The sequence below is a fragment of the Oryctolagus cuniculus genome, chromosome 2, assembly GCF_964237555.1.
Source record: "Oryctolagus cuniculus chromosome 2, mOryCun1.1, whole genome shotgun sequence".
NCBI classification, from domain to species: domain Eukaryota; kingdom Metazoa; phylum Chordata; class Mammalia; order Lagomorpha; family Leporidae; genus Oryctolagus; species Oryctolagus cuniculus.
The window spans coordinates 160,099,842-160,120,288 of NC_091433.1; the positions used below are offsets into that span (position 1 = coordinate 160,099,842).

A 20,447-nucleotide genomic window follows, 5' to 3' on the forward strand; every position below is an offset into this window, starting at 1 on the left:
GAGGCAGGGCGTTTGGAACTTGAAATTAAGCCAATGTTCTAACTACAGATATTTAGGGGTGTGTGTGTGTGTTTAAATAGACTTATTGTCAAAAACAGTGCAATAATCCTTAAATGTTCACCTTTATGAAACATATGAATATATCTATAGGATAAATTCTTAGAATTAAACTTGCTGCATCACTAGGTGTGTGTATTTAAGGTTTTACCAGTCACAGTTACATATGTACTGAGCTTTCTTAAACTCTGGGGAAATGGGGGGGATGATTTTTTTTTAAAGAATTGTTTAGGCTGGAGCAGGCCAAAGCCAGAAGCTTTATCTGGGTCTCCCATGTAGGTGCAGGGGCTCAAGCACTTGGGCCATCCTCTGCTGCTTTCCCAGGCAGATGGATCAGAATTAGAGCAGCTGGGACTGGAACCAGAGCTCATATGGGATGCCAGCATTGCAGGAAGTAGCTTAACCCACTTTTCCACAACATGGTACCAAGTGCATTCAGGTCCAGCTGAAAGAGTAATTTTCACCATTCAAAAATTAGCTGATTAAAATTTTTACTTTTAATTTTTTACAATCTTAAACATATACAAAAGTAGACAGATTAACACAATGAGCCCCTATCCCCAAGCTTCAACAAGTATCAACTTGTGGCCCTTGTCTCATGCGTACATCTACCCACTTGTCTCTGTCCTTAATTATTCCTTTTCTTTTTTTTAAAGATTTATTTATTTGAAAGTCAGAGTTACACAGAGAGAGGAGAGGCAGAGAGAGAGAGAGGGAAGGAGAGAGGGAGGTCTTCCATCCGATGGTTCACTCCCCAGATAGCCTCAATGGCCGGAGCCACACCGATCCGAAGCCAGGAGCTTCTTCTGGGTCTCCCACGTGGGTGCAGGGGCCCAAAGACTTGGGCCATCTTCTACTGCTTTTCTGAGCCATAGCAGAGAGCTGGACAGGAAGCAGAGCAGCCGGGTCTCAAACCGGCGTCCAAATGGGATGCTGGCACTTCAGGCCAGGGCGTTAACCCACTGCGCCACAGCCCTGTCCTTGATTCTTTTGAAGCAAAAATTAGACATTACATAACTGCATCCCAAAATATTTCAAGATATAAAAGCAAGTTTTTTAAAAAATTTCTTACTGGGACTGGTGTTGTGGCATAGTGAGTAAAGCCACCACCTGCAATGCTGGCATCCTATACGGGCTCTGGTTCATGTCCCAGCTGCTCCATTTCAGATCTTTTGAAAAATTTGTATTTTATTTGAAAAGAAGGGAGGGAGAGGGGGAGAGGAGGAGGAAGGAGGAGGGGGGAGGGGGGAGAGAGGAGAGGGGAGAAGTAGTGCTGGTTCACTATGCAAATGGCTGCAATATCCAGGGTTGAGCCAAGCCAAACCCAGGAGCCTGAAACTGTTTGGATCTCTGAAGTGGGTGGCAGGAGTTCAAATACTTGAGGCTTCAAGGATACACTGGCAGGAAGCTGGACAGGAAGCAGAGGATATGGGAACTTTGATATGGGATACAGGCTTCCCAAGCAGTGACTTAAACTGCTTACCCCAAAAGTGAGTTTTTGAAGATGAGTTATCTTGCATAATAGCTACACTGAAGATTAGTCTGCTTGCTTCTTCTGGTATCACCTCACTTGTTTCTCCCTTCTCAGGGGTGTTTGATGCTGGGTAGAGAGGAACGCTGGTGAGGCAAGAAAGCCTGCCTGCTCCTTGGCTTTCAGTGCTGAATCTAGCACTTCCTAGCCAGCCGGAGAGCCTGGGCAAGTCATCCAACCTCTTGAAGCATTTCCTCATCTGTATAATGAGGGTATTAATGTGTTTATGGAAAGCTGAGCACACGGTGACCAAGAGGAAGGGCTGTCAATGTATGCATCAAGAGGCAGGAAGTGGTGGAGGGGAGAAGGGCAATGCCAATCTATCACAGCAGCAGGACTGGAGGGAGGCCTGGGTGACACTAAAGAGGGGCACCAACACGTTCCTGCCGTCTGATTATACAGTGACCCTATAAGAGCTGGAAATTTAAGAAACTGTTTTCCTTTAACTTGCACAGAGCATAACATGTCCCGGAGAGGAGAAAGCAGCAAGGACATCGGTGTGAGATGATGGTGACACATCTCTCTGGTGGCTTCTCACCTTCAAGAATGTGGTTCATGTGCTGGGGTGCTTCTGAGAGCAGTTGATCTGATGAGCCCATCACAGTAGCAATGTCTTGGCTGGGAATGTGATAATGGCCACTGTGCCATATGTAGAGGATCAGAATACACCACCCCTAAGATTATCTTGAGCTGAAGACAAAAGAGAAGTACACACAAAGAAAATCTCTGGGCTCTCCCTCTCTACCAGGAAGGATCTAAGATTTTTAACCACTGGAGACAGTCTGGGTAGCAGCCCAGAGATGGCACAGAGGAACCCACATAGCCACCTTGCCGAAAGAAGCCCTCCTTCCATTCCTCTCCCCTTGTATTTTTCTTGCCATAGTTTGCCACCCCTAAAAGCCTGGACACATTTTCCTCTGTCTTGTTTCTCTAGAAATGTATTTTTTTTTAATCAAGATGCTATATAAGCCACAGTTCTAATCATCACTTTCTTGCCTGTGTGAAGTGTGAGTTGTTAAACTCTGTTTTTTCTCTTTTTAATCATCTTTTCTCAGCCTGATTTGCAGGATCCTAGGCAAAGAACCTAGAAGGGTGGAGGAAAAAAGTTTTTTCAACTTCCCCACACATATTTCCTGCTCAGCTTGGATACTGGAGAGCTATTTTGGGTATCTTTAAATTTTTAAAAAATATTTGTAATTGGGGCCAGTGTTGTGGCACAGCAGGGTAAGCCATTGCCTGGGACGTCGGCATCCCTTACAAGTGCTGGGTTGAGTCCCAGCTGCTCTACTTCTGATCTAGCACCCTTCCCATGTCCCTGGGAAGGCAGCAGAAAATAGTCCAAGTTCTTGGGCTCCTGCCACCCACGTGGGAGATCTGGATGGAGTTCCAGGCTTTTGACTTTAGCTTGGCCCAGTGCTGGCTGTTGTTGCCATTTGGGGAGTGGATCAGGATAGAAGATCTGTTTCTGTCTCTCCAACTCTTCCTTTAAAATAATAAATAAATCTAAAATTTTTTTGTAGTTATTTACTTAGATTTTTGAAAGGCGGGGGAGCTAGCTAGCTAGCCAGATAGATATCTCCCATCTACTGGTTCACTCTGCAAATTCTGCAACAGCTATGGCTGGGCCAGGTCAAAGCCAGGAGCCAAACTCAATCTGAGTCTCCCACATAGGAGGCAAGGGCCCACCTCCCAGGTTCCACATTAGCAGGAAGCTGGAATGGAAAGTGGAGCCAGGACTTGAACCCAGGGACTCCAATATAGATGCATTGTTCCAAGCAGGGTCTTAACTGCTGCACCAAATGCATGCTTAAAAAAAAAAAAAAAAAAAAAAAGACTTTGTTGAACTATGGCTGATATAAGAAGCTGCTTATATTTAATGTATGATTTTATGGGTTTTGAGATAAGTGTATACCCATTAAACCATCACCACATGTATGCCACAGTTACTTTACCTCCAAAAGTTGTGTTTTGTTTTGTTTTTCAAGATTAATTTATTGGGGCCAGCACTGTGCTGTGGCAGGTTAGGCTGCAGCGCTGGCATCCCATATGGGCACCTGTTTAAGTCCTGGCTGTTCCACTTCTGATTCAGTTCCCTAATGTGCCTGGGAAAGTGGTAGAAAAATGGTTCAAGTACTTGAGCCCCTTCACCCATGTGGGAGACCTGGAAGAAGCTCCTGGCTCCCAATGGGCTCAGCTCCAGCCGTTTCGGCCATTTATGGAGTGAATCAGCAAATCTCTCAGCCTCTGCCTCTCTGTCACTCTGCCTTTCAAATAAATTAATCTTAACAAAAAAAATAAAGATTAATTAATTTATTTGAAAGGCGGAGTAACAGAGATCTTTCACTGGGAACAATAGCCAGGACTAGGCCAGGCTGAAGCCAGGAGCCAGGAACTCCATCTGGAACTCCCCTGTGGGTGGCAAGAACTCAAATACTTCAGCCATTACCCACTACTTCCAAGGCACATCAGTAGGGAGCTTGAACCTAAGTGGAGTAGCTGGGACTCAAACCAGAACTCAAACAGGATGTGAGTATCCCAAGCAGTGACTTAACCTGCTGCACCACAATAGCTGCCCTCCTACGCCTTCCTTATTCAAGAACAATTAACATAAGATCTCCTTTAAAAAAAAAAAAAAAAAAAAAAAAAAAAAAAAAAAAAGCTCTGTTCCCTTAGCGAAATTTTAAGTGTACAGTACAGTATTGTTAACTATAGGCACTATGGTAAACTATCAATGTCTAGGGCTTACCCATTTTGCATAACTGAAATTAACTCTTTGACTAATACCTCCCCATATTAGAGTTCTTTTCAATTCAAAATTTATCATTTGAAAGGCAGACACACACACACACAGAGAGAGAGAGAGAGAGAGAGAGAGAGAGAGAGAGAGAGATCTTCCATCTGTTGTTTCATTCCCCTAAATACCTGCAACAGCTGATCCTTTGTCAGGCTGAAAACAGGAGCGCAGAACTCAGGGTCTCCCATGTCAGTGGCAGGGACCCAAATACTTGATCTGTGGCTTCTCAGGATTTGCATTAGCAAGAAGCTGGAATTGGAAGTGGAGCAAGACTCAAAGCCAGGCACTCTATTAGAGGATGCAGGCATCCAAGGGGCAGCTTATCCACTGTGCCTGTCACCTGCCTTCACATTTTAGTTTAAATGAGATTGCTCTCTAGACTTCGGGATCATCTCACAGTCCTGTTCAAAGGTACATCTTTATCTTCTTCTTCTTTTAAAGATTTTATTTATTTATTTGAGAGGTAGAGTTACAGACGGTGAGAGGGAGAGATAGAGAGAAAGGCCTTCCTTCCATTGGTTCACTCCTCAGATGGCCGCAATGCCTGGAGCTGCGCTGATCCAAAGCCAGGAGCCAGGAGCTTCTTCCTGGCCTCCCATGTAGGTGCAGGGGCCCAATAACTTGGGCCATCTTCTGCGTTCCCAGGTCACAGCAGAGAACTGGATTGGAAGAGGAGCAGCCGGGACTAGACCGGTGCCCATATGGGATGTCGGTGCCACAGGTGGAGGATTAACCTACTGCCCCACGGCCCTGGTACATCTTTATCTTCTACAGGGGCAATAGTGCATAGCAGGCTGTCATTAGTCTTTTATTTATATACAGTTAGAGAGGTTGGAGGGCTATGGTTCCATTATAAATGCTGACTTTTTACTTAAAAAATTTGAGAGGCAGAGAGAGAGGAGAGAGAGAAAGGAAGAGAGCATGCTCCCATCTGCTGTTTCCCCATCCAAATACCCTCAATGGCTAGGAGTGGGCTGGGCCAAAGCTGAGACCCAGGAATTCAATCCAGGTATATACAACATGTGGCAGGAACCCAACCACTTGAACCATTACTGCTGTCTTCTAGGGTGTGTACCAGCAGGAAGCTGGAGTCAGGAGCCAGAATCAGGCATCAAACATGGGTACTAGGTAAGGGACACAGGCATGTTAACTGCTGGCTAAACACCTGCCCACCCCTTCCTCCAAGGTGACATTTTAAAGCATCCACTGATTCTACAGAGGCTGGTGGAAACACAAACACTTGGAAACACGAATTATCAGCAGACAAAGGAGTTTTCACAGCAGAGAGAGTTCTTCAGTGAGCTTCCTGGAACAGGCGTGCCCACAGGGTATTTCAATCTCAGATGCTTTGGGAGGAAGAGTCCACAATTACATCGGTCACACAGTGCAAAGCAATGGAGGATTTCAAGTTCAACCAAAAATAGCAGTATAAAGGTCACAATCTTTCGCTGAATTTTTCATGTTTCAGATGACTTATTTGCAGTTAGTCCCATTTTCAGATGAATAATTCCAATTTGTATTTATTTGGCGCAGCCAGTGTGGGCTACTGGAAGCAGGCAGGAGGTGAGAGTTTTCCAGGGTCCAGCTGAGCTCATCATCCACACAGCACCTCACTCCATCCACACATCACCCCCAAGGTGTGGGCATCATTATCTTCTCTCTGGATGAGAAGACTGAGGCTCAAAGAGGTTAAGGCACTTGTTTTAGGTCACTCAGCAGAGAAGGATTCAAATCCAGGGAGGAAAAATAGCCAATCTGGGCTTGATTTAGAAAATTTGTAATGCTGCAGATTACATTGTCCTTTTAGGTTTTTCAACCTTGATGAAAACGCATGGAAGAGCTGGCTGGTAGCATTTATAAAGGAAATACAGAGGTAGGAAGAAACTGGAGCAGAGAGAAATGGCATAGAAAACTGTGACAGCAATCCAGACACTGGAGATGGAGCAAACAGAGTTTGGAACTAGCAAGCCTTGGTCCAGGACAGGCCTATTGGTTAACGCTTTGGTTGGGACCCATATTCCATATTGGAACACCTGGGTTCAAGCCCAGGCACAGCCTCAGATTTTAGCTCCCTGCTAATGTGCACCCTTGGAGGCAGCAGGTCATGGGTCAAGTAGTTAGGTTCCTGCTACCCACAGAGAAGACCTGGATGGAGTTCTTGGCTCTCAGTTTCAGCCTGGCCCAGACCTGGTAATTTCTGGCATTTGAGGAGTTGAATTAGCAGACAGGAGCTTGTTTTCTCTGCCTCTCAAAAAACAAAACAAAACAACAAAATATACCAGAAAAAAAAAAGCACCCACAAAACCTTGTTCTAGCCTTGTCCCTGCCATGCTTCCACTACTGCTGGGGAACCCTGAGCAAGTTACAGCCATTTCTCTGAGCTTTGTTGCTCCTCCCTAAGATGCTGATGAACTGATAATAGAAAACCCTGAGGTTCTTTCAAACTCTAAAATTCTGCCTGAGATCTACAAATTTTAATGCATTCTGAATACCATCTTGAATCCAGAAGGGAATATGGATGTAATAATTCTTAACATAGTCTTCTTTTTCAAAGTACAAAGGAATAGGCTTGCTTTTAAGACTGCTTTTTAAACCAGATTACATCGCAGCAAGCCAATCATTTCAGCATCTTTCCGTGTTCCTTGGTTAGGATTATGATTTGGGTACTGCTGCAATAGCAGTGGTTGACATTAAAGTCAAATAAGAATATTATGTTTGAAACAGATGAGAGGATTTAAACCCATCTTTCTAAGAAATTTATGAAAATAAACTCGGCAGGCAGAAATTGCATTGTCATCAAATTAATTTGTTTTCTAAGCTCAAATTTAATTAAAATGAGACATTTCTACAACCAGTTCCATCAACAGACTGTAAAGAGATTTTGGATAGAGAACACAGGAAATAAATTTAGTACCGTTTGAGCAAATAACCAACACAATAGTTGTCTGTCTGCTGTTGCCAGTGAAGCTTCTCAAAGATCTGTAACAACTTCTGGATGAATTGGCTTCTGCTGGTGTGAAGCAGGCTCCACACGCCTGGCTCACACCTGCAAACTCCTCTCCCTGCTCACACCTTACCACAAGTCTGCTTCCAAGATCCAATCAGTGCTGGGTGTCAGTTTTGTCTCAGAAGGGACCCTTCCTCACCTTTATAGACTTCTGGGTGGCTGCAAAGGCCTTACCCCATGTAGCTGGAACCAAGCTTTCACCTTGGTATTTCTGGCATCAGAGCCCTCAGGGATCCCACGGCTTGCAGGATGAAATCTACCGCAGCTGAGACTGCCCGTTCCGGCTGGGCCGATGAATTAGCTTTCTTTACAGATTTAATCCCGCACATCTGAGAGCCCGCATCTTGGAAGGCTTTGCTCTTTCTCTGCCAACTCAAGACCTTTTCCTCCTTCCATTCTGTCTTGAAATTCACTTCCTTCAGGATGTTTTCCTCCCTTAGTAGCTACTCAGCAAGTAAATAACTCTCGTTTTTTTTTGAGCTTTTAATCGCATTAAGTGCTTTTAAGATGAATTGTCCAAGTCTAGGGATAAACAACTCAGATTTTCATTCTTTAGAAACCATCCAGGCTCCACTTGGTGAGCGAGAGCACTTCAATTTTTAGGTGCCTGCCTTTTCGCTAGGAATCCACACCAGAACCAAAGCACAAATGTCTCTGTATGGTGACCTCTAGCGGGCATGGGACGGTCATACAAAATTATGAAAAGTGGAGGGCCAACTAAAGGCCGGGCGACTCGGAGGTCAGACGACCGCATCCCACCACCCCACCGCACCCTACCCTACTCGCATTTTTAATTCCAGTAGTTGTTTTGCGTCGAACACAGTTTGCTCTGTAACTCACCTGTTTCGCCTCTGGCGGCTGTCGGTGCGACTTGCTGGTGGCAGTTCAATCCCCGCCAAGGGGAACCCTCCCCCTGGGCGTCGACGCGAGCGCGGTGGGGCTCGCCCTGAGGAGCGCTCTCCACGCCCCGACAGCCCGTGTTGCAGCCGCACGGGGCTTGCACGCGGGGGAAATCACGCCATTAAGGGGAAAGCGCGTGTTGACGAAGACAAGAAGAAAGGCTGATTTTGCCTGAGAAAAGGCGGTTCTCCCCAGACTTTCTGCCCACTCTACGGGAAGCGTTACCAGAGGGGCCAGGTGCGCTGCACGTGGGCGCCTTCTCGGGACCCGAGCCCCAGAGAGCGGGGGCTGGGAGGGCGGCATCGAGGCCAGGGGCCAGGGCGCGGGGCCGCCTTCGGAGCACGCGGTACGTGGGTCGCCCCGTGCGCGGGGAGGAAGAGCCAAGTGGGCAGGGAAGGCAGCGGCTGGGGTGCCTTCTCTGAGAAACGCCCTGGGCAGTCTCGGAAATCGAGCTGGGCGTCTAAACCCCGCACCCTAGTCTTCTCCTCCGCACCCCACCTTCCCCTCCCTCGGGGTCGTCAGCCCCAGTCGTCCCGATGGCTCGGGGCGGGACGCAGCAGAGGCAGCCCGGGCCCGTGGGACTCCCCACTCCTCGCACCCCCGCCCCGCGGACCCTTCCCGGCCACCGCGGGCGGGAGCGGAACGTGGAGGCCGGCGTCACGAGGCGGGGAGCCCGAGGTCCAGGGCGGAGCGCCGGGGAAATCCCAGCCCGAGCGAGCTCGGGAGGTGCGGGCGCGGGCGCGGGCGGGAAGAGGAGGGCGGCGCGCGGAGGGAGGTGAGGCGAGCGGAGCCGGCAGGGAGGAGGAGGCCGGCGACGGAGGCCCCGCCCCCGCCTCGCCGAGCCGGCTTCTTGCCGCCTCCAAGCCCGCTCACTTTGCTTCTTGCCTCTGGACGGCGGTGGGGCGCTTGCCGGAGAGAGGGAGCGTCGGAGACCCCCGCACCGGCGCGTACGTTCGGCGCCCGCGCCCCCCTCAGGGAGGTTGGCGCCGCCGCCTGAGGAGAGGGCGTCCCGGCCCCGGAGGGGGCATCCCTCGGGCGCGAGGGGCGGCGGCGCTGACACAGCCTCGTTCGCGGCGGCTCGGGGCGCAGCGCTGGCGCCGGAGGGGGACTCGGCGGCCGCCCGCAGGTACAGCCGCGCGGAGGGCGCGTCGCTAGCCGCGGCACTGGGCTGCCGAGGACGCTGGAGCTGAGGGGCCCGCGGCCAGCGAAGGGGCAGGAGGAGCCGAGCCCCGAGAGAGCGCGGGCCCCGACGGCGCGCTCCCCGGTTCTGCCAAGGGCAGGCAGGCCCCGCGCGGCGGCCGGGGGGCGCCCCGGGCGCCCAGCCATGACCTTCGGGCGCAGCGGGGCGGCCTCGGTGGTGCTGAACGTGGGCGGCGCCCGGTACTCGCTGTCCCGGGAGCTGTTGAAGGACTTCCCGCTGCGCCGCGTGAGCCGGCTGCACGGCTGCCGCTCGGAGCGCGACGTGCTCGAGGTGTGCGACGACTACGACCGCGAGCGCAACGAGTACTTCTTCGACCGGCACTCGGAGGCCTTCGGCTTCATCCTGCTCTACGTGCGCGGCCACGGCAAGCTGCGCTTCGCGCCGCGGATGTGCGAGCTCTCCTTCTACAACGAGATGATCTATTGGGGCCTGGAGGGCGCGCACCTCGAGTACTGCTGCCAGCGCCGCCTCGACGACCGCATGTCCGACACCTACACCTTCTACTCGGCCGACGAGCCTGGCGCTCTGGGCCGGGACGAGGCGCGGCCCGGCGCGGCCGACTCGGCGCCGTCGCGGCGCTGGCTGGAGCGCATGCGGCGGACCTTCGAGGAGCCCACGTCGTCGCTGGCCGCGCAGATCCTGGCCAGCGTGTCGGTGGTGTTCGTGATAGTGTCCATGGTGGTGCTGTGCGCCAGCACGCTGCCCGACTGGCGCGCCGCGGCCGCCGACAACCGCAGCCTGGATGACCGGAGCAGGTACTCCGCCGGCCCTGGGAGGGAGCCCTCCGGGTAGGACGCACAGCTTCTCTGCCCGTCACGTCCGTCCCGTGGCGTCTGTCCGTCCGTCAGTCCATCCGTGCGTGCGTCCGTCCCGTCTCCGTGCTGTCTGCCCACGGGCCACCGAGCCAAGCCCGGTCCCTCCCCTTGCCGCCCCGCTTCCCCAGCGCGCGAGCGGGGTCTGGTCTCACCCCGGAGGCCCGCGCCCTCCGAGGTCGGAATCCCTGGGCCCCGGCCTTGGTGGCTTGTTGGTGGGCGCAGAGCAACCTGCTCCGTAGATTTCACTCCACTTTCGGGGCGAGTGTTGGACAGCGTCTCCTGGAGCTCAGAGCAGATAGCCGATTTCGGGTGGTGGTGGACGAGGGGAAGGCTGGTTAGGGAGAAGAGTGGCCTGTGGCGCGCAAAGCCCCGCACGTCCTGTGCGCCCTGAGCTGGGACGGAATTGCTGTTATAGTCGCCCTTCGCTTCCCGCGAAGTGTGGCGTCAGCTGCGCTCCTACCGGACGCGCGGCACCGGGGATGCACGCTGCGGCTTTCCGAGGGTCTTCTGTAGGGGCTGGGGGGACCGTTATCTCAGGAGAGGAGAAAATCTACAAGGGCCCTGCACCAGAAACGGTGTTGGGGTACTCAGTGCGTTCTGGTTTTGTTTTGCGCTTTACTGGGATGAAAGGAAAATGTTTTCTTTCCCAAGATCATGCTTACCTTCCAGCGATGGCAGCACTTTATCGTCTTTAGGAGTGAGTTTATTTTGCCTATTTGGTGGGAAGAAGCAGCAGACGGAAGTTGGACTTTGAAGGGAGACAGCCATTTTGGGCACAAAAACCACATTGGTATTTTGTTTTACGTTTGTTCGAGAGAGACTCTTAAGAGTCTCTGTTCACTTTTTTTTTTTCCTACTCACTTTTTAAATTCATGGTTGTGCCTCATCATCTTCTCCTGATAAGCTTGTGCGTGTCACCAGTGGTGCTTTGTGTCTTGATATTACAGTGGGTTAGGACAAGGTAATCCCCTTCCTGTGGGAAGTAAGGACCTTTATGTCATTCTAAGAAGTAAATAAAATTGTCTAGTTCCAGAGTCCATTACTGATGTGCTGTCTTGGCGTGAAATCCAAGGCAGGTGCTTTGAAAGGAAATTCATCTTGTTTAGTGTATTAGGTTCTGTTTTTAATTTACAGATAAGCATTACTTACTTGGTACTCCAACAATACAAAGAAATATCTTTATATACCTAAATGTATAACAGTCCTTGGTATTTTTTTTAAGAGTCGTAGAAAAATGAGCCGTAAATACTGGCCTTGACATGATTTACTAGTTCTGAGGTTGAAGATTTGAGCCGTATTAACTAAAGGCACAGTAGAATTGAGTCACTCGTACAGATATGGGGTGAGTCGGCCAAACCAGTACATAAACAAGAACAGCAAAATACCTAACTAATAATTTTTTTGCAGAAGGAAGGAGAGAGGTTTGGGAGAAGGGGAGGGCAGCTTGGAGATCAGTATTATGAAGCATTTGGGAAGAAATGAGATGAATAATAATTTTGTGGAAAGAGCAAAATAAACCAAAAAGGGAAGAGACAGAGATGGAAAAGGAAGCTGTAAAAGAAGTGAAGAAAGAAGTTAAGAATAACGCTTAACTTGTGTATATGTATCTTATGTGTATATATAATTATTCAAGTCAGAACTGTTTCCTAGATACTTAGATATTTCAGGCAAAAGCATGTTTTTCTTGGCTTAATGGCCCAGTTTTTTTTTTTTTTTTTTAAGATTTTTCTTTTAGAAGTTTATTTATTTGAAAGGCAGAGAGTGACAGAGGGAGTGTTCACCAACTGGTTCACTCCCCTAATGGCCATATGGCCAGGGCTGGCCTGGCTGAAGCCGGGAGCCTGGAACTCCGTCGGGGTCTTCCATGTGGGTCTCAGGGATCCAAGTATTTGTCCATCTTTCTACTGCTTTCCCAGACGAATTAGAAAGGAACCTGATTGGAAGTGGTACAGCCGGTACTCGAATCGCACCTCATAAGGGATGTCTGAATTGCAGGTGGCAGCTTAACCCTGTGTCACAACACTGGCCCTTATTTATGTCTTTATTTGAAAGGCAGAGCAGCAAAAAGATGGAGAGCTCTTTCATCTGCTGGTTAACTCCCCGAAGGCCTGCAACACCTGGAGCAGGGCCAGGCCAAAGGCAGGAGTCAGGAACCCCATTTGGGTCTCTGCTCTGGGTGTCAAGAACCCAAGTAGTTAAGCCATCATCTTCTGCTTCCCAGGTGCGTTAGCAGAAAGCTGAAACAGAAGTGGAATAGCTGGGACCCGAACTACACACTTGATAGGGGATGTGGGCGTCCCAATGGTGGCCTAACCCGCTGTGCTGCAGTGCTGGCCCCCGTGACCCAGTTTCAAGCTTCCCTCAATGAGTGTAGGTGTATGAAAACCAGTGTTTGTAATCGCAAACCCAAGACTGAAGGATGGTGGAATGTGTGAGGTTGTGCACATCACAAAGGAACACCTCCCCTGGCCCGAGGGCTCTGAAACTGGCATTCTTAATTATGTGAAGGGCCTTTGAAAAGTTCATGGAAAGTCATGTTATGAAAATACTGCATGGATTTCAACATTCTTGCACCAAAGTAAAATTTTTTTTTTTATACTGGGGCAGTGTTGTGGTGTAGCAGTTTAAGCCTTCGCCTGTGACCACGCATCCCATTTGGGGAGCTGGTCCGAGACCTGGCTGCTTCATTTCTGATCCAGCTTGCTGCTAGTGCTCCTGGGAAAGCTCGCCTCTGCACCCACGTGGGACACTGTAAGAAGCTCTAGGCTCCTGGCTTTGGCCTGGTCCATCCCCAGCTATTGTGGCCATTTGGGGAGTGAACCAGCAGTTGGAAGATCTTTCTCTGTCTCTCCTCACCTCTTAACTCTGCCTTTCAAGTAACAACAACAAAAATTTGAGAGACAGACAGGTAGAGCTTCCATTCACTAGTTCACGTCCCTAATGCTCACAATAGCCTGGAACTTTTCTCCCATGTGGATGGTGTGAACTCAATCACTTAAGCCATTACTGTTGCCTCTCAGGGTCTGCATTAGCAGGAAGCTGGAGCCTGTTATGGAACCCAGGTACTCTAATATGGGATACAGGTGTCTTAACCAGAGTCTTAACTGTTAGGCAAAATACTGGCCCCTAAACTTTCATTCCGTTTTCCATGAACTTTCAGAAGTCCTGCAGTCTTCAAACCTTGCCTGCTTGTGGTTGCTAAAACTGGTCTTTCTAAAGCATCATTTTAGGTCATTTAATCATGTTTGACATCTGTCAAATAAAGCCAAGGCTTATTTCTTGGCCTTCAAGTTTTTTTTTTTTTTTTTTAACAATTTGACCATAACCTACCATTCTTGACTTATCCCATAATTTGCAAGCATCTTTTACAAAATTACTTGAAATGCAGAAATACAGGAACAGAGAGACAGAGATCCCTAACCTGCTAGTTCATTTCCCAAATGCTCTGAACAGCCAAGGTTGGGTTAGGACGAAGCCAGGAGCCAGGAACTCAACTCAGGTCACCCATTTGGGTGGCAGGGACCAGCTACCTGAATTACCACCTGCTGCCTCCCAGGGTGTGCATTGCAAGAAGTGGAATCAGGAGTAGAGCTGGGTGTTGAACCCAGGCACTCCATGTCGGGTATAGCGACATGGCTAGCATCTTTTGAATTATCTATTTAAGGCCCTGTTGGTGTTACAAATATTGTAACTTTTTGTTGTAAAAAAAAGAAAAAAAGTTGGTGTCCATGTGGTAATGTAGGATCAGAGGCACCATTGATTTCAGAGTTGAGCTTCACTTGATTTTAGCCAAAAGGCTGAGAAATGATTGAGAGTCAAACCGTTCTAAGAAGGCCTCCAAGGTGGGGGAGGATGCATACAAGTCATCAATGCAAGGAAGGTTGCAGGCTGCCTGGTACTGGTAGGAGGTGTCATTTATACAAACTCTAGATTATGCAATGTGTACAAGCATTTGTGTCCCACCTAGGAACAAAAATTAAGAGACTTTTTAGTTAACAGCATGGGCACAGGCATGAAACTTGTATGTGAGTCCAGTGTTAGGTGGATGAAGAGCAGATGATAGATGGTCTTGAGTGTGAGAGAACAATTTTATTTTGTGGGCAGTGGCTAGCCATTGGCCAGTTTCTCAGCTCTGAATTGGGGTGAGTGGGTCATGCTTGTAGAGTAACAGATGTGCTGAGTGTGTACCATGAATTGGAGAGGGAGGAGATTGGGCACAAGATGAGTTTGGATGTCTTTGCAGAGGGCAGGGATGAGAGCTTGGATTACTTTGTGGTGGCGGGAATGGAGAAGAAATGACAACTCTGGGAAGCACTAGGAGGAATCAGGATTAACCAGGGTGTTGGAAGAACCCAGGCTTCAGGGACCGATTAAGTGGGCTTCCTTGCCACCATTTGTAGGCCTGTCTCTTGTTCTTGAATGACTCGACTGTCTCTTGCTGTGCAGTCTGGCCTACTGAAATTGGATCATTCATCAGACCCAACTCAGGTTCTGTTTCTCTTTGGAAGCTATTACTGATGACCCTAGTAGATGTGGTTTCTTTCTGAACTTCTTGAGGGATTGCTTCCTTGTTATTTATTTGACATTTATAATATCTTTCCAAGCCTGCTAGTTATTTTTTCATATAAACATGTCCAAGCCCCTAAGTTAGATTAGATGAAAAGCCCTAGAAGGCAGGCAGATTCCTATACTATTTATTACTACAGCATCTTTTAGGAAAAAAATTATTACTTGGGCATAATAAATATCTGTGGTTTATATCATATTTCAAAATATATCTTCTAGAAATATAGTTTCATTTGCATAGTTTAGAGAGCTATTTGGGCTGAGGCAGTGGGCTTTCCAGTGCTGGTGTTCTTAGGGGAAGCAGAAGGGATCCTGTGCTAGAGAAAGAAAGGGGTTTATGAAATCAAGAAATGATAATTCATCTAGTACTTATTGTACAAGAGGAATAGAAAACATCATTTCTTTTTATTGACCTCTGAAATTTTGGAATAGCATGCAACCTAAAATTGGGTCTTCCAAAGCAGTGATTCTATAACTTTTTGTGTATGAGGGAGATCCTTTTATTTTTATTTATTTTTTAAAGATTCATTTATTTGAAAGAGTTATACAGAGTGAGGAGAGGTAGAGAGGGAGAGAGGTCTTCCATCCACTGGTTCACTCCCCAATTGGCCGCAACGGCAGGAGCTGTGCTGACCCGAAGCCAGGAGCCAGGAGCTTCTTCTGGGTCTCCCATGGGGGTGCAGGGGCCCAAGAACTTGGGTCATTTTCCGTTGCTTTCCCAGGCCATAACAGAGAGCTGGATCGGAAGAGGAGCAGCCAGGTCTAGAACTGGCGCCCATATGGGATGCCAGTGCTTCAGACCAGAGTGTTAACCCGCTGTGCCACAGTGCCAGCCCTGAGGAAGATTCTTTTAAATGGATTTGTTTTGAAAGATGAATAATTATATCAGTAATGGTTCAAAATCCCAAAACTACAAAAGTAAAACTTGGTCCATTCTCCAGCCACTTAGGCTTTTTCTTAGATGTAATCAACACTAGTAGTATTTTGTGTGTTCTTTGAGACATTGATGTGTTTGCTAGTTTATCATGTGCTTGTTTTTACAAAAGCCACAGAACTTCCTTCCTATGGCATTTTTTGTTTTATCAAGGGCAAGCTAGGCAGGGAAAATAAGGTTACAGATCAGATCTTTTGATGGGTTTTGTCCCTGCCTTGTTACTGATTGTCAAGTGTTTTTTTTTTTTTTTTCTTTCTTTTCTAAAATTGTGCTTTAAAACCCCACTACCACCACCTCTCTTGGAGTCACCCTGCAGGCCACTTTGGGTGGAGGCTTCTGAGTTAAATAAATCTTGCTTTTCTCTCTGGAAGAAAAAAAAAAGCCACAAAGCTGCAGTACACACTGTCCTGCAGTTGGGTTGTAAGTAATCAGCCTGTTGTGGAGCTCTTTCCCTGCGAGTCTGAGCTGCCAATTCTTTGATGCAGATGCATGGTGTTCCGTTGTCTGGATGTCCCATCGTTGCTGGACATTGTTTCTTCTCTGTAGGGAATGCTGCAGGGAATTCCTTGTATATATCATATTGCTTTTATACAAGTATGTCCATATTGTAATTTCCTGAAAATTAAATCCTTGGGTCAAAGAGCATATGTACTTGTAATTTTCATAGATAATTACACACTGCTGTCCCAAAAGATTCTATCAGTTTTTACTGCCAACAGCAACGTGGGAGGAAGCATGGCTTCAAACTGCAGAGTTTAACCTTGCTGTGCTGAAAGGTGAAAAATGGTGTCTAGGAGTTTTAAGTAACATTGTACTTCTTTGCATATAATAGTCATTCGTCTTACTGGTTTTCTGAGCTATTTACTGTTTTTTCACTTTGTCAATGACTTTCTTAGTATGAAGATTTAAAGAAAATGTATTAAGAAATTAGCTCTGGCCGGTGCTGCGGCTCAATAGGCTAATCCTCCACCTGCGGCGCCGGCACCCCGGGTTCTAGTCCCGGTCAGGGTGCCGGATTCTGTCCCGGTTGCCCCTTTTCCAGGCCAGCTCTCTGCTGTGGCCCAGCAGTGCAGTGGAGGATGGCCCAAGTGCTTGAGCCCTGCACCCCATGGGAGACCAGGAGAAGCATCTGGCTCCTGCCTTCGGGTCAGCGCGGTGTGCTGGCCTCGGTGTGCCAGCCACGGCGGCCATTGGAGGGTGAACCAACTGCAAAGGGAGACCTTTCTCTCTGTCTCTCTCTCTCACTGTCCACTCTGCCTGTCAAAAAAAAAAAAAAAAAAATTAGCTCTTTGTTTATGGCTTGCAAATAGGCTTTTCTCTTAGGACCCTATTAAAAGAAAACGACAATTGCCTATGACATAGTAGTTCTACTTTTTTTTTTTCTTTTTAAAGATTTATTTGAAAGAGTTACACAGAGAGAAGGAGAGACAGAGACAGAGAGAGAAAGAGGTCTTCCACTCCTCAGTTGGCTGCAATGGCCGGAGCTGCACCTATCCAAAGCTAGGAGCCAGGAGCTTCTTCTGGGTCTCCCACGTGGTTTCAGGGGCCTAAGGACTTGGGCCATCTTCTGCTTTCCCAGGCCATAGCAGAGCGCTGGATGGGAAGTAGAGCAGCTGGGACTAGAACCAGCGTCCATATGGGATGCCAGCACTGCAGGCGGTAGCTTTACCTGCTACATCATAGTGCCAGCCCCCATGTAGCTCTACTTTTAGTATCTGTTGAGAAAAAACACATAATGGTGAAAAATAATCATGAATTCTAACCATTCATCAGCTGTTGAGCGCCTATGCTGGTTCCAGGCATTGTGGCTACAGAGGTACATAGGATACCACCCCTGCCCTCGTGGAGCTGGCAAGCTAGCAGTGGCAGTGGGATGGGGAGACAGACACCACAAATGCGTGAGAATTTCACATTGGGAAAGGTGACAGAAGTTCAGTTGGTGAATGTGAGAAGGAACTGGACTTGGGAAAATGAAGGGAAGAGTGTTCTAGGCCAAGAGAGCAGAGAATGCAAAGACCTTGAGATGGCAGTGGCCTTGGCTTGTGTACAGAACAGCAGGAAGGTCAGTGAGGGCTGCAATTCAGTTTAAGGGCATGAGTATGCTAGATGAGGTTGAAGGGGAGCAGAGGGGCCCAAGAGGCAGGGCCAGTGTACCATGGGAGGAGTTTTTTTTTTTTTTTTTTTTTTTTTAAGATTTATTTATTTTATTTGAAAGGCAGAGCTACATAGAGGGAGGGAGGGAGGGGGAGAGAGAGAGAGAGGAGAAAGAAAAACAGAAAGAAAGAAAGAGAAAGAGATTCTCCATCTATTGGTTCACTCCCCCGATGGCTGTAATGGCAAGAGCTAGGCCAAGCCAAAGCCAGGAGCTTCTTCCATGTCTCTTACGTGGGTGCAGGGCCCCAAGCACTTGGGCCATCTTCCACTGCTTTCCCAGGCACATTAGGAGGGAGCTAGATTGGAAGTGGCGCTGGGACTCAAACTGGTGCCCATATGGGATATCAGTGCTGGAGACGACGAATTAACCTGCTATGGCACAGCGCCAGCCCGCTGAGTTTTCTTCTCTGTGTGATAAGGGGAGCCTTTGGAGTATTTTAAGCAGAGCAATGGTATGTTCTAATGTGTTTGAAAAGCACTTCTGGGGGCCTGAGTTACCGCCCATCAGGTTAAGCTGTCCTCTGTGAAGCTGGCACATATTGGAGCTCTGGTTGGAATCCTGACTGCTTCCTATCCGCTTTCTACTGGGGAGGCAGCAGACGATGACCCAAGTACTTGGTTCCCTGCTACCCGGATGGAGCTCCCAGTTTCTGGCTTTGGCCAGGCCCAGACCTGGTGTCGTGGCTATTTGGAGAGTGAGCCATTGGATGGATGATCGATCGATTCATCTCTCTCTCTTTCTGCCTTTTAAATAAATAGATAAATCTTAAAAAAAAAAAAAAAAAAAAACAAAAAACTGCTGACTAGAGGATAGCCTCAAGGGGTCAACGGCAGAAGTGGAGAGACCTGGCCAGTGAGGAAATGTTGGGGCTTGGTTTAGGGGAGTAGCAGTGGAGACGGTGAGAAGTGGCTAGATTCAGCTCAGGGATTTCTCTGATGTGAGTGACAACTCATCTACCAGCACTGGGAAAGTGTGTGAGCCATTACCCAGGAGAGGTGCCCATAGGCAGTGGGGTCCCGCTGGCTTGCTCCCTTTGTCCACTTGCAGTGAGCTGTGAATCCGGTTCTTTCCTTCAGGGCGTATTTCCTGTTTGGGGGTACTGTGAGGAGGAGGCTCTAGAAGCGGGGTCTCCAGAGGGTTGATGGGAAAGGGGCCATAGACCACCTGCAGCTGTCTCAGAGAGGATTGTTTGGTTTGTCAAAGACATATAGTGTGTGTGGTCACAGCCTTTGTTGATGAACAACTCCAGTAACGAATTAATCTTAGAATAGTGATGTTCTGAATGTTTCATCTGTTGATAAGATCATCTGGATTCTGTAGGCAGTGTGCCTGCCAACTGCATCTGAATATTATCCTGACATTGCCTGGGAGATTAATGTTCTTTTGGCCTTTTAACATATAGACAAGTCATCTTTTTAAGTTCTATGCATTGCTGCCTGTTTTCATAAAAAGATGCTCCTTACTGGTCATCTTGGCAAAGTTCTTGACTTCTGAAAGATAGGTTGGATAAAGGTAACTGTCCGTTTTATTTTTCTTCGCCTTTTGCCTCTGCACTGTGTCCCCTCAGCTCCTCGCAGCAGAGGAGTTCTCTTTTGAGTTGTGAATCTCTGGCATGCAAAGTCTTGGGGGTAGTTTTGGTCTTATCTTTAGAAATTCTTTCTTAAAAATGCTTCATGTTGGAATTTTGATCTTTAATTTGTATTGCTCTGGTTGTGGTGAGGATTTGAGGAGATTTTATTTATTTTTCTCTGACAGGCAGAGTTAGAGAGACAGAGAAAAAGGTCTTCCTTTGCCGTTGGTTCACTCCCCAAATGGCCGCCGTGGTAAGCGCTGTGCCGATCCGAAGCCAGGAGCTTCCTCCTGGTCTTCCATGCGAGTGCAGGGCCCAAGCACTTGGGCCATCCTCCACTGCCTTCTCGGGCCACAGCAGAGAGCTGGACTGGAAGAGGGGCAACCGGGGCAGAATCCAGCACCCCATCCGGGACTAGAACCTGGGGTGCTGGCGCCGCAGGTGGAAGATTAGCCTAGTGAGCCGCGGTACCAGCCAAGGAGATTTTAATTTCATAAAGTGTTATTTTTAAGTCCAGGTTTTAAAGACTTGAAATACCAGGTGATGGAAATTTAAAAATCAATTGTACTATTTCTATTGCCTTTTAGTTCAATATTATATAAATTCAGAAGGTTTTTCAGTACTTTCAAAATAAAAAGCAGTATTTGAAACTGAAGATGAACGTCTCAGTGCTTTTACTGTGTAGATAAGCTGCATGTTTTCAGAAGTCAGTAATTAATAGATCTCTGATAGGATTGAACATAACCCAGAACCTCTGTTAAATTCCGTTCTTTCACGGTGGACTGTTTCTTTTAATATGTGTACAGACTTCTCACTGCTGCCAATTTTAGAATTGAGTGGAAATTTCTTATGTCAATGCCTTTTCTATAACCAAAGTACTTTTTTCTTCCTTTTGGTAAGCAAGTAATTTTCATCAT

At 48.0% G+C, this 20,447-nt stretch overlaps 2 protein-coding genes across 3 annotated transcripts in view; one reads left to right on the forward strand and one right to left on the reverse strand.

The window, feature by feature from the left end:
* MTA3 (metastasis associated 1 family member 3) overlaps positions 1–8,465 on the reverse strand; it is a 218,359-nt gene extending 209,894 nt beyond the window's left edge. Inside the window, exon 1 of the mRNA XM_070069204.1 lies at positions 8,230–8,465. The gene's annotated coding sequence lies outside the window, so the exon portion shown is untranslated. The remainder of the gene's footprint in view (positions 1–8,229) is intronic.
* A 733-nt stretch (positions 8,466–9,198) lies between these two features.
* KCNG3 (potassium voltage-gated channel modifier subfamily G member 3) overlaps positions 9,199–20,447 on the forward strand; it is a 58,043-nt gene continuing 46,794 nt past the window's right edge. Inside the window, exon 1 of one of the 2 annotated variants that reach the window (XM_002709903.5) lies at positions 9,199–10,278. In XM_002709903.5, the coding sequence (XP_002709949.1) occupies positions 9,614–10,278 (665 nt within the window). In that variant the 5' untranslated portion in view covers positions 9,199–9,613. The remainder of the gene's footprint in view (positions 10,279–20,447) is intronic. The other variant, XM_002709904.5, reaches the window with a different exon arrangement.